Here is a 17622-nt window from a genome sequence, read left to right as displayed (position 1 = left end):
GTTAAGAATGGTATCCAGTTGCTGAAAACTGCTAAAAACTTCGGTGTTTAGTTGCTGAAAATTGGTAGTCAGTCAGGTTGTGTTTTGTAAAACGGTAACCAATCACCGAAATGAAAACTCACGTTTGATATCCAGCTGCTATTTTTTACGAATGGTATCTCGTTGTTGAAAATTGGTCAAATATTTGGTATCCGGCCAATTACTATTTTTTACAAATGGTATCTCGTTGCTGAAAATTGATAACTCAAATTTGATATCCAACTGCTATTTTTTTACGAATGGTATCTCTTTGCTGAAAATTGGTCAAATATTTGGTATCCATCCAATTACTATTTTTTACGAATGGTATCTCGTTGCTGAAAATTGGTCAAACATTTCGTATCCAGTTGCTAAAATTTGTTTTAAAACTCCATATCCAGTTATAACTAGTGAACTATATTATGTTAAGTGAATTATCGCATAATCATAATATGTGAAAACCAATAGCATATGTTAAAACGATTGAGAAGATTACAACATTGCTAAAACACATAAACTAACATAAAATTGAGAATATTACAACATTCTATGATTCCTCTTTTTTTCCCTTCCCTTTCACAATAACTTTTGTTGCAAACCCATGACATATGTTGTCAACTTCAACTTCCAATTCCAATTCCAATGTGACCTTCTCATTCGCCTTGCCTGAACTAGAGCACTCACCATCTTCAATGTTGAGCAATGCACTTTTGAGCCATTCAAAGCGTCCACAACTAGGACACTTCAAATATTTTTCGAATTTGCTATGTGGTTGGAGGGACGTATGAACGAGTCTCTTAGTACAACACCTCTTACAAGCTCTCAATAGGCAATTGTCAACCCAATGATCCATATATGTGACCACAACAAAAACACCTACCTTTATTCGTTGTGCTTAAATTAGATTTAAATTCAACAAAAAAAAAATAGTTAGACATACCCAACTTAAAGAAAACAAAGCAAGTGGAGAAAATAAGTGTTTCAAACAAATTACCTTACAAGGAGAAGCTTTCAATGGGCAATTGTCAACCTAATGATCCATATGACCACAACAAAAACACCCACCTTTATTCATTGTGCTTAAATTAGACTTAAATTCAACAAAAATAAAAGTTAGACATACCCAACTTAAATAAAACAGTTGAAGTGGAGAAGATAAGTCAAACAAATTACCTTGAAAGTGTGGATTGGGTGAGTTGTCATGCTCAACACCTCCCATAATTTTGAGTTTTGGTGAGTTTCTATATTAGGGATGGAGAAGAAATGTTTGAAGAGAAATAGATTTTGAGGGTGGGGAAAGAAATAGAGTAGTAAAGGGCTAAAATTTGGGTTTGAATTTGAGAGGGTAGCCAAAAAGTTGAAAACTTATAACTGAAAATGAGTTTTGAGTTTGATTTTGAGAAAGAAATTCAAATCGACCCAAAAAGAGAATAAATTGATTTCAAAATTTTAGAAAAACAATTGGGCAAAATATTGAAATAGTATTGGATTATTAAAATAATTGGTGGAAATATCAAAATTATTTTGAAATTTTGAAATAATTGGTCAAAATAGGTAAATATCGATTTTGACAAATGGTATCCCGTCACCGAAATGAAAACTCAAATTCGGTATCCCATTGCTAATTTGACGAATGGTATCCAGTTGCTGAAAACTGCTCAAAACTTCGGTGTTCAGTTGCCGGAAATTGTGAAAAAGTCAGGTTGTGTTTTGTAAAGTAGTAACTAGTCACCGAAATGAAAACTCAAATTTGGTATCCAGTTGCTATATTTTACTAATGGTATCTCGTTGCTGAAAATTGGTCAAACATTTGGTATCTAGTTGTTGCAAATTGCTCAAAAACTCGATATCCAGTTACTTAACTATATTATGTTAGGTGAATTATCGTATAATCATAATATGTGAAAACCAATGGCATATATTAAAACAATTGAGAAGATTAAAATATTGTTAAAACATATAAACTAACATAAGATTGAGAAGATTACAACATTCTACCATTCCTCTTTTTTCCCCTTCCTTTTCACAATAACATTAGCAAGATTAATTAATCAATATTTATTAGCGTTCCATCGTAGGTATCTTCTATTACAACTTGGGGGATACCTAGTGACCCAAATGTCGCTGCCCTTGGCATTAGTCTTAAAGCTCAACTTGTCACTGGCGGTTCACGATGTTGTCATCATTGCTTCATTGGTAGAGGAACTGGACATGCTTCTATGAATTCAATATTCACATAATGGCATCCATGCTACAATATATGGCAACGCGATACTGAAAATGGCTTTGAAAATTGGTATCTCGTTACTGTACTAATGAGTTTCTTCAATGCCCCACCTACTATTTTTTTAGTCCTTTTTTCCTTTTTTTAATTGCATACAAATTTCCTGCCAACATTCAAATTATAAACTTCGGTACTAATTAAGATACCATGACAAAAGCAAAAACAAATGTTAAAAAATTACATTGTTATTACCTTGGGGTTTGAAGGTCTTGTTGGTTGAGAGCATCGAACATTCGTCGGAATTTCAAATACTTCACTCATTGTGTCATATTCATCATCCGTGTCTATTACATCTTCAATATCCTTTTCTACATATTCAATTGGTTTTTCTAACACTCACTACACCAGAAAAGGCCATAAATGACAGAAATTGTCGTCCTAAATCGAGATTTACGACGGAAAATGGTGTCCTAGAATTCGTCACGAATAGCACTGTTGTTAATATTAACGACGGAAAAATGCATGGTAAAGCAAATTAGAAATGCGACAGGCTTGTGACACTTAAAGCCGTCGTTAATTATAGGACATTATTATTATTATTTTTTTCGATAACCCATTAATTATAAGACACTCAAAACCGTCGTAAATTTCCTTTTTTACTGGAACTACATATTTTCAAATCTAGAATGTACTGAACCGTCGTAAATTTTCGTCTTAAGTTTAGGACACACATTTTCGTGGTGTATTGTCTTAGGGAAGGGAAGTCAAATAATGACAGTATTCGTCGTCGTATTTGTTTAAAGTAATTTTTTTAAAAATAATTAATTTTTTTAGTAGAACCTATTTTTTCTCTGACACCGCTACGAATGCTACATGATTCTCATATCATAAAATCAATTACACAAACATACTAAAACAACACATTTGAAAATTTGATACATTGGTTTTCCAAAATTTACAATGTTTTCAAGCTGTTGATTGCCAATAAATAACTAGGCTTTTAAAGTACACAAAACATAATAAAAACATAATGGAAAAAAAAAAACAATTTGTGCTTTGAAATTCCTATATTCATCATCTTTATGCAATTTGGTCTTTCATTGAGTCGCACAACCTTTCATGAGGGTAAAAAGCCTCAAGAATTTATTTTCTAGAGATGGAACAAGCAGCTAGCCAAGAATAGGCAAACGTATAACACGATAGGAGCATTATCAATGCAGCTCCACTCCAGCAAGTGTAGACTTCAGTTTATCCGATTGAACCTGGAAGTTATTGTACAAGACTACTTGTGGCCAGATACCTAATAATAGCATTCATATATTAAACACTAAAATCAAATAATTAGCACAAAGAGCACTACTGAAAACATCAAGGTTTAAGTATCTAGTAGGCTATTTATCATTGAAACTATTATGTAAGAATTGCCGTGAAAGCGAGTTTAACACTATCATATGAAGGACTCGAGAAAAAAAAAATGTACAGATTCAAGATGATATAATTCTCATGTTCGTAGAAACTTACCCGTTCAAACGAGTAGTGATAACAACAATAAAGTTTCAATTTTGTGAACCTTGCAATCATCAAACAAATATTCAAGAAACAAAACAATCAAGGAATTGATCAGCTCATTTAGACAAACATAACAAATGTAGGAGAATAGCGAAACTTCTATCACTACAAATTAGAGTTACACTGATAGCATAATAACGAGTAGTGACAACAATACCATCTCAGCTCCTGCTCTAACCTTCGGCAAAAAAAGAATATGCAATCAACCTAACAAGTTCAAAGAGATGAAATTATTAAGTGAATATTTTCAATATGCATTCAGTTTCCTAGATTACTGAAAAGTATATAAAACTACAAATGTGTAATGAATCTATATATTTTCCGAGGAGGATTTCCCTAAAAAGGATACATATCATTTCCCAGGAGGAATAGACAAATCCTAGGAATTAATCAACATAGGCACACAAAATGGTGACTCATGAAGATAGGGTATTTCATGCAAGGAAAACAAACAAATCAACATGACAAAAAGGGATCCGAAGTCAAAAAAAAAAAAATAGATCACATTTTTTTAGGAATTCATGCTAACATACCTCTACATACAAATTTAGTATCATATATTATGGCGGCACCGCCATTGTGTGTAACCATCCATACCATGTCAAACATTTGTGCATCTGCAAGATGCCTTTCCAATTTGTCCCTGCTGCATTTTCAGAGGCAAAGAAAGCCACTTAGCCAGAAGGACAATGGGAAAGCTAATATAGAAAGCTCAAGTCTTCATCCAATCTAACAATTTTAAATGGTGCAAAAGTTAAACATCAACGTCCATATGGCACAATTCAAAATTATAAGCAGGTAAAACACAATAAGCATCAACAAGCTTCTTTCTGGCTCAATTATAAGTAGCACACCAGGGAAGAACATATACTGAGAGATATTATACACTTCCACTAAGTTACAAATTACAACAACATGAAGTAAATCAGCGGAACTCAACCATACCAGTCTTGATGAAATATGTGGGTTGAAGCATATGGCTAGCCATTCCAAATTACAATCCTTGACCTGTCAAGCATCTTCATTCAGTGTCTGCTATGAAGTTGGGTTGCTCGCCTTGGCAAAGGTACTCATCACAAACTGAACCTGTACGCCAATCTTTTCGGAGTCGGAGTATGTCCTCTGTGAATGTCGAGCCTGATGCTCCAATGAACACAGTTGACATAGCACTGATGGTTTTATCTAGCATAGCTTCAACCTACATGGGATAAAAAACAATTCATGATTGGAGACCAAAAAATAATACCATAATCCAGAAAGAGTTAGGAAGGTTCAATCCATGACTGAAAATTTATTTTCTTGTTCTATTTCTGCAAGAAGTACCAGTTTCTTACTCTACCTGGGAATCTCCCTCAAGACCATGTCTGTATAGCAAAGCATCCCATTTTTCAGCCAAATTTCGGGATGGCCGTTTAACTAGTGGAATGGTTCTTCCATTCAACATAGTTAGAGACTGGAGGAGATCAGTTTCACTTTCTGCTGCATCTGTTGACAGATAGATTACTGGTGTATTGGCCCTTTCTGCCACCCGACTGATACAATTTACTGCTTGAGGAATGTTGCACCTGAACCACAGGCTTAAGCATTAAGGAAGCCATGACATTACTTAACATTTAAAAAACAGCTAATCAAAAACATTTCAGTGACTGACTCATGAATCATGCTGTAAGAGATTTCGTTGACGATACAAGAACATTTAGAACTCATGCCGAGATTTCGTTATGCTAGGACGACTCTTTCTAGTATGAGTAGTATCGCCTTTGGGGGGGGGGGGGGGGGGAATAACAGTCCAACCAACAGCCACAATTACTGTGTGATTCACGAAAATAAAAATTCCAAATTTGTTAATTCAGATTTAAATAAGGCCTACTTGGACCCGAAAACCAGGTGTCGAAAATATTGGCATCTTACCATCATGGAGGAATAAAATCGCAATTTTGTCATGGCTTGGGTATTTTATAGGTGATGTCAACTCTTCAAGAATAAAATTCTGACGTTGTTAGACACAATCTATAATGTATTGTTTGCGCATGAGTAAATGTTTGAGGATGTACTGTCCATGATATGCAACTGTTTTTTTACTTATAAATACATGCAATGTTTAGGAAAGAGAGCTCAATGGGACACATGACTGAAACCTACCTACCCACTCAATCTCCGGCCTTCTCTCAGAGTCTCTCTCCATGAATTTCTCTAAGGTGCCACAGATCGTCGTAGTTATAACAACATTGATAGCGTGTTTAGGTTTTGTAATAGTGACTCAACTAGCCAATGCAGAGAGGCCTTTGAGAGCTGGTGTTGATGAACAAAGTCAGGTTGAGGATGAAGTAGGTCAAGAAGGGGTGTTGGTTAAGCTTATAAATTTCTTGTGGCAGACTGGAAAGTCCTCTTATCACCACGCTTTTGGCGAAGTCTCTATCGTGCATGCAGCAAATTACTTTCTTGACTTCTTCATCATGAAATTAATAATATATTTGGTGCTTGTTTAATTTGGTGAACATGCAGGAAATGGAGTTAGGGTGGAGATTGGTGGTAGGATCCATAATAGGTTTCTTAGGTGCAGCTTTGGGGAGTGTAGGAGGAGTTGGTGGTGGTGGCATCTTTGTCCCTATGCTCACACTGATCATTGGCTTCGACCCTAAGTCCTCAACTGCCATTTCTAAGTGTCTGTCATCCTTCCTTTTTAACTTCTATTTCTTCCAACAACTAATAATGAAACTTTTTTTTTTATTAAGAGTCGAAGCTAACTTAACACGATGGTACTGGTAAAGGTGCTAATTGCTTGACTTGGCACTTAAGTATCTAAGCTAACTATATACTAAATTCTGAACAAATATAATTATTTTGCATCTTTTTTAGCATTTAAACATTCATGCCTTGCCGCTTCAAGAGTTAAATTATTCAAGATAAAAAATGTAAAAAAGAAAGAAAGAAGATGTTTTGCTTGTCTTCAATCTACTGCCAATGATTCTTCATGAGAACATATACAGTTGTTAAGGTTATGGCATGCAAAACTTACAAAGATTTTTTTTTTAAGGTGAATGACAATGTACTTACAAAGAAGTGATCATAATTTCCAGATAACCTAATATATAACTTACAAAGATGTGACCATAATTTCCAGATAACCTAATGTACTACATACATTGGGGAGTCCATACATTTTCAAGGGTGACATTTTTTTGTAAAGAAAACAAACTTTAAACATAAAGAAAATAGAAACCAAATATGTCGTTGTTTGGTTTTTGTAGCATATTAGCATATATAACTGGACCTGTGTGGCTGTGTCTAACAAAAACAGAAGTGGATCATGGACTCGATCAAGATTTGAGTTTTTCTTAGAAGTTTTTTCGGTTACCAATTTGTTGTGCACAATTGGGTTGTCTTCCGAGTTACGAAGTACCATTAAGTTCCTCATTTTCATTTGCAGCCTACCAACTTCTAAACAAAAAGGGTGATAATATGTTCTTGATCGTTTACTTTAATGATACACTCTTTCTCAGTCACATGATATGCCACTCATGGATAAGCCACCCTCTTTCTTCAAAACATTTCCTCGACCTATCGTTCTTCCTTAGTTCTACAGGGTTTCCCTTTTCTTTCCGAATTCTATATGGTTTACCCTCTCTTTCATATTTCTATTATGATTTTCAATTACTTTAAAGAGACCTGGAAGGTTTGCTAAGTTGTTTTTTTCATTATTATGGCAGTTCTGAGAATATATCATAGATGAGACTACTTTGTATCCTCGGTTATTTTTGAAAGAAAGGTGGTTAAGCAGATCTGTTTAAATTCAAGTGTTTGAAGAAGGAGATTTCTGAAAATAAAAGTGGTGGATGAGTGGATCTGATTCAATCTAATCACTTCCCAAGCTACAGAGTTGTTCACAGTTAACATCCATCTAGACTCTCGTCTCCAACGTATATCTCATCTCCAAGCCTCTTTCTTTCTTTATCCCCCAACAAATCTGTTGGTTTCTATTCAAAGAGGAACTCTCTTAGCTTCATTTGTCTAGTAGCGTAAGTTGTAATGTTTGATCTGTGACCCTAGTCTTTGGTTTATTATCATCTCATCATTAAGGTGATTTTGATGATGTTGATGCTCAATCAAGACAATTGCAACCTATCACAAAGAACAGTTTATCACTCACTATTAGCTTGAAACTTTTCTGTTATGACTCTAAACGGGTATGTTGACTAGAAAAATAGATGAAGAAGAGAAGCAGAAAACTGTTTTTAGATGGAACAAGTTACAGAGGGTAAGGGAGAGGCAGAGTGTATGTCATGGAGGAGAAGTGTATGTCACTATGGAATTACGTAGGTCTGATACCTAGTTGAGGCTATTTCGTATTCTATGTTACCTATATCACTATGCAGAGTTGTTTAAAATCATTGGTTGAAGGGATCTAAGAAAAGGATAATTACTAATTAAAAGGATGGAAACTCGATGATTCAAAGGCAAGTTTTTTCATCCTTCGCTGTTTGGTTTCAGATGAAAAACAGTCATCTGATAATACATAATATTTTACTTGTGTTGAAGGCTAAGCAAGGTTCTCTTTAAACTTAATTGGTTTAAGAAGGCCTTGAGAAGAGAAGAGTTCTGAATGACAAAAGGATATATCACGCGTTGTTTTAACAATAGAGTTTCCACTTTAAGCAACAATATAATTAGTGTATAACACACAAATTCTCAACTTCACATTTTTCTTTTCCCTTTCCCTTTCCTTTTCACCTTTTATCTGTTTATTTCTTCCTTAAATTGGCATATAGGCTGTACCGCTGTAGGCCCTGCACTACTGCCTTAGGCAGTTGATAGTTGATACTTGGGAGATACTTTTACACAAATGTTTTTCATTATTCCAGACAACATTTGTCAATTGTCATTTGCGCTAAAATCAAAGTAAATTTCCGCAAGGCTGATCCAACTCTAGATACAACCCTAGCGCATATTACCATTGAACTATCCCACTTACTAATGAGGCTTCAACAAAGTTTCAAACTTTGGAATCTATGCAACCAGAAAACACATTGTACTTATAAGCTTGTTTCATCCATTTCGTATTTTAAGGGAAAAAAACAAAATTCATTTGTGTTAAGAACTGGGTAGTATACTTACAAAACCCACACACAATTCAATCCAGCCAGAAAATAAAATAATAGACAACAATGGTAAATATTAGAACAAAGAGATTGGTTTCTGCATTTTAAATAATGAAGCAACCGTAGGCAATCTTACTAACATAAGAAATTGAGCAAATTATAAAAAAAGAAAAACAATTGTGAAACCATCGGAAATTGGGGTTAAACAATTACGACATTAAACAAAATTGAAACTTGTTGAAAGAGATAGAGATGGTTACCAAAGCTTCAGAGAGATGCAGCTCTAGCTCTTGCCGATCTTGAGACAGAGAGAGGTAAAGCTCTTGCACTTCGACCGAGGCCTTCACTACCAAAACTATCAGAGCACTCCCACCGTCCCACGGAAGCTTCACTCTTGCCGTTTTGTTTTAGTTTTGGCCTTTTGGGTTTAGTGCGGGCTTAGTGCAAATATTGGGCGGGCTTGTGAGAAAGAGTGGGAAAACCAACTACGACGGTCTGTGAAAAGTTAACAGACACCTTGTCTCGTCCTTAATATGGGACAGAAAGGAAAGTCTTTTTGCCAACATAATGAACCAATACGACTAGCACAAAACGATTTAAGACGGTATTGCTCATACTTTATTAGAGACGGGAAAATAGTCCTAAAAGTGCGTCCTTTTTCTCAAATTCCGGTGTAGTGACTATATACTCATCAATTTCTTTAACATTGAGATATGGGATGTTATATTGTGATGAATCATTCATATGAGAGTTGGGTAATGATAGATCTTCCATTTGAGATGAGGTAAGAAGTGAAGGTATTGAGAGTTGAGAAGTAGAAAAAAGTTGAGTTGAGTTAAAAATGTAGATGTAGATGATTGGAGAAAGAGGAGAATGTAGTTATATTTAGGGTGTGTATTTTAATGGTATGTAGTTGTATTTTAAGGTTGTGTATTTTGATAGTATATATTAGTTAATGACAATATGGTGAAATATTGAATTTTTATTGAAATAATTGGATGAAACATTGAATTTATATTGAAATATTGAAATAATTGGGTGAAATATTGAAATATCGATATGTCTAACCCTAAACCTTAAACCCTAAATTGGGAAGATCGAGGAATCTCAAATTTTGATACCTTTACAAGGTTTTTTTTTTAATATATAATAAAATAGGTGTTAGATTAGATAATGAATATTAACTTCCAAATGTAATAGATGTTAGATGCTAGATTCAAAGTATAGTTAGAAGCTTATAACTGTGTTGGTCTAAACCCTAAACATATGTACAGTTCCTACATATCAATTCTGAAATCATAAATAATAACCAAAATATTTTATTATGGAATGGAAAATGGATTTAAATTATATCATCTAATCCAACTTTAATTTGTTGGTAAAAATTTAGATGTTAGATTCAAATAAAGTCTAGTTAGAACTATACTTATTCAAACCCTAAACCTAGACATAAGCAAAATTGCTACTAATTCTAAAATAAAAAATTGTAAACCCAAACGTTTTATTATAGATTGGAGAATGGGTTTAAATTATATTATCTAATCCAATTTTAATATGTTGGTAAAAATTTAGATGTTAGATTCAAAGTGTAGTTAGAAATGTACTAATTCAAACCCTAGACATAAGTACATTTGCTACCAATTCGAAATAAAAAATTATAACCTAAACGTTTTATTATATATTAGAGAACGCGTTTAAACTATATAATCTAATCCAATTTTAATTTGTTGATAAAAATTTAAATGTTAAATCTAGCTCATTGATCCTTATATATGACTGGAATTTGGAGAATAAATTCTCCTTTCCCAAATCTGTTTTCTTGCCAATATTTTTAATTTAAGGATTTCAATATTTTCAATCATGCATGAACATAAGCTCTTCTTTCTTTAAGATAAGACATGTAATTTCTTTATTCATCCAAATATACTTGCATTGCTGATAAGATATGCTTTTAAGGGGGAGCAAAAGAGAGGACTCATTCTTTCGAACGTAACATGTTGTATGAGGGATTGTGGAGGAGTCCGAATTTGTGGACAAACTTGTCCACGCACATTTCTATTGGTTAAATCCATTTTTGTTCAGTTTAATAGTTTTTTTGGGCAGCCACTCTACCAATCATAAGCTAAGGTCTTGTGGACAGCAAACAGTTGCCCGTCCACAAACTTATTATGATTGTGGAGTATCAGAATCAGAGGCACTTGAAATGATAGTAGAGAAGGTTACAAACTTATGGAAAGACATGAACCAAGAGTGTTTAAGGCCAACGTAATATCCTGTGCCTCCGCAAGTCCTTAAAGTCATTTACAATTTGGCGCGAATATTGTTAGTGTGTTATTCTGACGGTACCCAAGATATTGTAGCTTCATTGTTGATTAATGCAATGCCTATTTGAATTATTTCAACACAAGTTCTGTAATAATTATTTAACAGTAGTCAGCTATGTGCCGATAGACCGATATTTGGCTGTGTTTGATAGGAGCTGTGGCAAATGCAAATTATAGCAAATAACACTATTCACACATTTGCCACTATTTACCACTGTTTGATATGATTTCTTACATGTGGCAAATGTTTTTGAGTTGTGCCACAACTAGTGATTTGCCATGATTTTGATGGCAAAATTTACTAAGGGGAGAGCTATGTAAATTTTCTCACAGCAAATTATACACAAATTTGCCACAAACTATTTGCTACCATGTAATCAAATAGCAACAAATCTAGATTTGCCACAAACTATTTACAATTGCCACTTTGATTACCATGACAAATTTGCCATTGGCAAATGGCGACAAAATTTGTCTTTGCCATAGCTCCTATCAAACACAGCTTTAAAGATTTTCGTTGCATGATATATCTGACTGACATAAATACATTTTGGGCCTTATTAATTGTCAGCCCATAGAAGTTTTGGGGGCCATCCATTTCTTTACTTGGTTCTGTTCAAATTCACACCCAGAAAATGATTTGAAGGAAAGGGCCAAATGGGAGGGGGTCTCTATTCTATGGTAATTCTGAGTGTGGGTAAAAAAAAAATCAGTTGCATTTCCAACCAATCTAGTTTTTACTGTGTAAGTCCTCTTATTTGATGAGCTTTGGTGTTTAACTTATTCTTTAAGAGAAACTATGACACTTTTATGCTTATTTAAGAGAAACTATGCAGTGTTACAACATATTTATTTATTAGTTTTGGTAAGAATTGTGTGGTACTTTAGGATTGAAAGTGTTACTCCCGTTATCCCGTAGTAGTTTGGAAACTTGATTTTGGGTTCATAGTTATTAGTTAATAGTTCAAATGATTATATTTTTCTTTTACGGAAAATTGTTCAATAGTTTATGAAATGTATATTAAATTGTGAACTAGGTGAACATCGAGGCAAGGAAAGAACTCCATTCATCCGTGGGAAATGGTGATGACAATGAAAGGAAAAAGAAAAGTAGAGATATAATCAGCAACTTACTTGAATCCATTCTTTTCTACATTCTCTCTTTCATCGATATGAAATATGTGTTGGAAATGAGGTGAGTTTCTGATTACTCACTAACAAACAAGAGCAGAGCACACAAACTAGAAACTCTCTGATTACTTAGAAACTTCACTCCTTCTAAAATGAAAAACTTACATAGGTATATATAGGGACTTAGAAACATCTAGATTCATGAATGACTCTTAGATTACTTAAGTACATTCATTTACTACTAGATACATGCACTCATTAATACTAGGTTCTAGAAGCAACTATACACTGAATTTGGTTTATTTTCCAACATCCCCTCCTAAACCAAATTCTCTTCCATCAACCACTCCCAGCATGTTCTTCAACTTGTTGAAAACATCAATTTTAAAGGGTTTTGTGAAAATGTCTACAGCCTGATCTTGGGTCTTGACATAAACCAATTCGATGTTGTTATTCTTCACGTGCTCCCGAATAAAATGAAAACGAGTATCGATGTGCTTAGTCCTTTCATGTAACATGCGTTCTTTGCCAATGCAATAGCAGATCTATTGTTAGTATAGACCTTTGTAGGTTCTTCTTCCTGCACCTGAAGCTTTTTGAGAAGCTTCCTTAACCACATCGCATGACATACCGCACTTGATGCCTACATACTCGGCTTCACAAGTAAAAAGAGTAACTATAGGCTGTTTTTTCGAAAACCAAGTGAAAGCGGTTTCTTCCATGTACAAAACAAATCACCACCCCAATCACTATCTGAAAAACCTTCAAGCTGAAAATCGCTACAACTAGAATAGAACAATCCATGACTAGTCGTACCTTTGAGGTACCGAAGGATTCTCTTGGCTGTTTGCATATGTGAGAACTTAGGTTCTTCCATATATCGACTGACTAGTCCAACACCATAGAGAATATCAGATCTGGTGCAAGTAAGATACCGTAGGCTTCCAACCAAACTCTTGAAAGCACTAGGATCAACTTTTTCTCCATCGTCATACTTGGACAACTTGTGACCACACTCCACGGGGGTAGAAACATCCTGGCAGTTTTCCATCTTAAACTTCTTGAGGACCTCTCTTGCATATCCTTCTTTATTAATAAATATTCCCTAATCCAGCTGCTTCACTTCTATGCCAAGAAAGTAAGACATGAGACCGATGTCTGTCATTTCGAACTCGTGAACCATGGACTCCTTAAACCCCTTGAACATCTTGGGATTATTTCCCGTAATGATTAGGTCATCCACGTATAAGCAAACAAACAAAATATCTCCATCTGTAGTCCTCTTGGAATAAAGAGCATGTTCATATGGACATTTATGAAAACCATTGCCTTCAAAGTATTGATTAATTCTGCTATTCCACGCCCTCGGAGCCTGTTTTAGTCCATACAAAGCCTTGTTCAATTTCAGCACCTTGTCTTCATGACCCTTTCGAACATAACCCATTGGTTGCTTCACATAGACCTCCTCTTGAAGGTAGCCGTTCAGGAAGGCAGATTTAACATCCATCTGTGCTATTTTCCATTTGTTTTGAGCTGCCAAGGAAATGATTAACCTTAGGGTCTCCATACGAACAACATGAGCAAATACTTCAACATAATCTATTCCGGATCTTTGATTGTACCCTTTCGCAACCAATCTTGCCTTGTATCTCTCAATTGCTCCACTAAAATTCTTTTTTTGCTTTGAACACCCATTTAACTCCAATTACTTTCTGTCCTCTTGGAAGCTCAACTAGCTCCCACATATGATTCTTTTCAATTGAGTTTATTTCTTCATCCATGGTTCCTTTCCATCTTTTGTCATGCACAGCTTCTTCAAAATCAATTGCTTCACTATCCGCAAATAAACAACCTTCAATCTCTTCGGTCTCCTCATAAAGATCTTTTATATGTTTTCTGCCTCTTGGTCCCACGCTTGAGCTGGAATCTCCTTGAGAGACGGGAGATTGTGGCTGAAAATGAGGAGTAATTGGAGTTTGTGGCTCATGGACTTCTTCGCCAACTTGCAGTTCCTCCATTTCACTTTCAAAGAAAGGGAGAAAATCATACTTCTCTTCTTTTGGAACATTCCAGTCCCATGAAGCTTCTTCATCAAACTCCACATCTCTACTAATGACCAACTTCTTTGAGATCGGATCATATAGCTTATATCCTTTAGCTCGAGAATCATAGCCAATGAAGACATACTTAGCACTCTTGTCATCAAGCTTAGTTCGTTTATGATCCGGTATATGTGCATAAGCAATGCATCCAAAAACCTGTAGGTGATGAATGCTTGGCTTCATTCCACTCCACGATTCTTGTGGAGTCTTACGCCACACCTTCTTGGTTGGACTACGATTCAACAACTAGGTAGCACATTCAACGGCTTCTGCCCAAAATTGTCGAGGCATTTTCTTGCTCTTTAACATACTCCTAGCCATGTTCATTATGGTACGATTTCTTCTTTCAGCCACACCATTTTGCTGTGGTGTATATGACGCAGTCAAAGGCCGCCGAATGCCATTATCTTCACAAAATTCTTCAAATTCCTTTGAAGTGAATTCGCCACCTCGGTCAGACCTTAAAGCAATCAATTCAGCTCCACTTTCTTTCTCAGCAAGCAACTTGAATCTTTTAAATTTGGAGAACACTTCTGATTTTTCTTTCAAGAAGTATGTCCATGTCTTGTGTGTAAAGTCATCAACGAACACAAGAAAGTATCTATTCTGACCAAGCGAAACGGGTTTGATTGGCCCGCAAACATTAGTATGCACCAATTCCAGGGGCTTCCTTGCTCTAAATGTAGCTTCTTGTGGAAAGCTCTTTCTTGGATGCTTACCAAGTAAACAACCTTTCCATAAAAGCCCCGGATTATCTATAGAAGGCAGTTCTTTCACCATGCATTTGTTAGACAACAACTTCAAGCCTTCAAAATTTAGATGGCCATACCTCATATGCCACAACCATGAGTTGTCTTTTTCACACACTTTCAAGCATTGCACAACCTCATTCTATATTAACAATTGAAACGTCCTATTGCTTGTCATAGGAACTTGGCAGATTAATTTTCTGTGTTTATCTCTTATGGAGAGTTTGCAATCTTTCAAATGAATATCATAACCCTTCTCTAGAAGTTGCCCGAGACTTAGAATATCACTCTTCATATCTGGAACATAATAGACATCGGAAATGAATTGTTGCTCTCCATTCTTCAAACGAAATGGAATTTTGCCTTTGCCTCTAACTGGTACCTTCGAGCCATTCCCAAATGTGACCGAACCACGCACCAACTCATTAAGCTCCACGAGCGGGGTTCTTCTTTCCAAATATGTGGATCGCTTGCTGCCGTATCAAGATACCAATTACCTGGTTCATTGCTTCTTTCACCTTGGTAGGTAAGTAACAAAGTGTGTTCAACCTTCGCATTCTCCTCAACAAAGTTAGCCATCTCTACAACATTGTCATTGCTTCTACACTCCGATGCATAATGGCCATACTTGTCACAATTGTAGCATTAGATATGATCCTTACACTCTTTGGCTTCATGACCAAATTTGTTACAGGTGTAACATTGTTTCTGCGATTTTTCTCGAGACCTTTGAAAATTGCCTCTGCCATGTCCTCTTGTGTTATAAAAATCCTTCCTTTCATCATGACCAGAGGTGTTAAAACCTCTTCCTCTTCCATGACCTCTTCCTCTTCCTTGGCCACGACCGCGTCCATGACCTCTACCTCTCTGATTTTGGTTACTAGCTTCATCACGCTCTTTTGTCAATGAGAGCTTTGAGTGCATCACTTGCTCAAGAGATGATTCATGCGCTTTCTTCTTAAGAAGTCTCTCTTCATGAACTTTTAAAGATCCCATCAACTCATCAATCGTCATAGTATCCAGATCTTTGGATTCTTCTATGGCCACCACAGTATAACCAAACTTTGAATCAAGAGATTGAAGTATCTTTTCCACCACTCGAACGTCTTCTAAATTTTCGCCATTTCTTTGCAATTGATTCACCACCGTTTGAACTCTGGAAAAATAATCAGAAATAGGTTCTGATTCCTTCATATGCAAGGACTCAAACTCTCCTCGAAGAGTTTGTAAGCGCACTTTTTTCACCTTCTCCGCTCCTTTGAATGAATTATGTAAAGTGTCCCATGCTTGTTTTGAATTAAGTGCACTTAAGATCTTCTCAAATGCAGATTCGTCCAAAGATTGATAGATAAGAAAGAGTGCCTTCTTATCTTTCTTTCTGGAATCTCTTAGACTAGTGAAGTCATTTGGTTCTAGAGCTGCTTCATTTTGTGGTTCAGTATAGCCTTTCTCTACTATATCCCACACATCTTGCGATCCCAGCAATGCTTTCATCTGGATGCTCCAGTTCTCGTAGTTCTCCTTTGTGAGATGAGGAAACTGAAATGGCATCATCCTATTAGCCATCTTTTCCACTGTGGCTCTGATACCACTTTGTTGGAAATGAGGTGAGTTTCTGATTACTCACTAACAAACAAGAGCAGAGCACACAAACTAGAAACTCTCTGATTACTTAGAAATTTCACTCCTTCTAAAATGAAAAACTTACATAGGTATATATAGGGACTTAGAAACATCTAGATTCATGAATGACTCTTAGATTACTTAAGTACATTCATTTACTACTAGATACATGCACTAATTAATACTAGGTTCTAGAAGCAACTATACACTGAATTTGGTTTATTTTCCAACAATATGTTGTCCAAACATTTGTCTTATCTAAATGATGGAGATACATCTGGATTACTGTCCCATCCCTAAGATTCGACCGGGAACTTTTTCCCTATGACTCCACTGACTCGGAGGACGAAGACCCATTTGATTATAACGAAAGAGGTGATAAAGATTACATCGATTTTGTGAAAAAGGTTTTTTCTCATCACCAAAGCTCCGCAATTGAAAAAAATTATTTATCTTGGCGTGATTTGTTCTGTTGATACATCTCAAACTAATGAATTGATCTCTATTGTGGTTTCATGTAATGTTCAAGAACTCAATCTACAATTTCGCCCTAGAGATTGTGTATGACTTTCCTGTTTTTCTGTCAAACTGCAAGTCATTGACATTTCTGTCATTGGATTTTTCTCCTGATATGCACTCAGATTCCTTGCCACTTTATCTCAATGATTCCATAAACTTACCTGCTCTTAGAATTCTGCATCTTATAGACATCATTTTTGAAGGTGATAGTTTTTTCGACAAGCTTTTCTTAGGCTGCTGATAAGAGCCCAAAACTGTAGTTTT

At 35.5% G+C, this 17622-nt stretch overlaps 1 protein-coding gene and 1 long non-coding RNA gene across 3 annotated transcripts; both read right to left on the bottom strand.

Moving 5' to 3' along the window:
* Positions 1-3781: 3781 nt before the first annotated feature.
* LOC147477055 (uncharacterized) lies at positions 3782-5439 on the bottom strand. 2 transcript variants are annotated; one of them, XR_015208083.1, is made up of 4 exons: positions 5151-5439; positions 4757-5009; positions 4345-4457; positions 3782-4018 (listed from the first exon to the last, which is right to left on the bottom strand). It is a non-coding gene; the product is annotated as an uncharacterized LOC147477055 (long non-coding RNA). The 2 variants fall into 2 exon arrangements; XR_015208082.1 differs by lacking the exon at positions 4345-4457.
* A 7035-nt stretch (positions 5440-12474) lies between these two features.
* Positions 12475-16849, bottom strand: LOC147477054 (uncharacterized). The gene has a single exon (XM_086584838.1). It carries the CDS (start codon positions 16780-16782, stop codon positions 15862-15864), a length of 921 nt encoding a protein of 306 aa, XP_086440964.1. The 5' UTR covers positions 16783-16849; the 3' UTR covers positions 12475-15861.
* Between the last annotated feature and the right edge of the window lie 773 nt (positions 16850-17622).

Source organism: Coptis chinensis, chromosome 9 (genome assembly GCF_015680905.1).
Source record: "Coptis chinensis isolate HL-2020 chromosome 9, ASM1568090v1, whole genome shotgun sequence".
In the NCBI taxonomy this organism is placed as follows: domain Eukaryota; kingdom Viridiplantae; phylum Streptophyta; class Magnoliopsida; order Ranunculales; family Ranunculaceae; genus Coptis; species Coptis chinensis.
This window is presented reverse-complemented; position numbering and strand designations above follow the sequence as displayed.

Bases quoted from the DNA above. Each gene is read 5' to 3' on its own strand.
- LOC147477054 (XM_086584838.1), bottom strand. From the start codon at position 16,782: ATGGCTAATAGGATGATGCCATTTCAGTTTCCTCATCTCACAAAGGAG.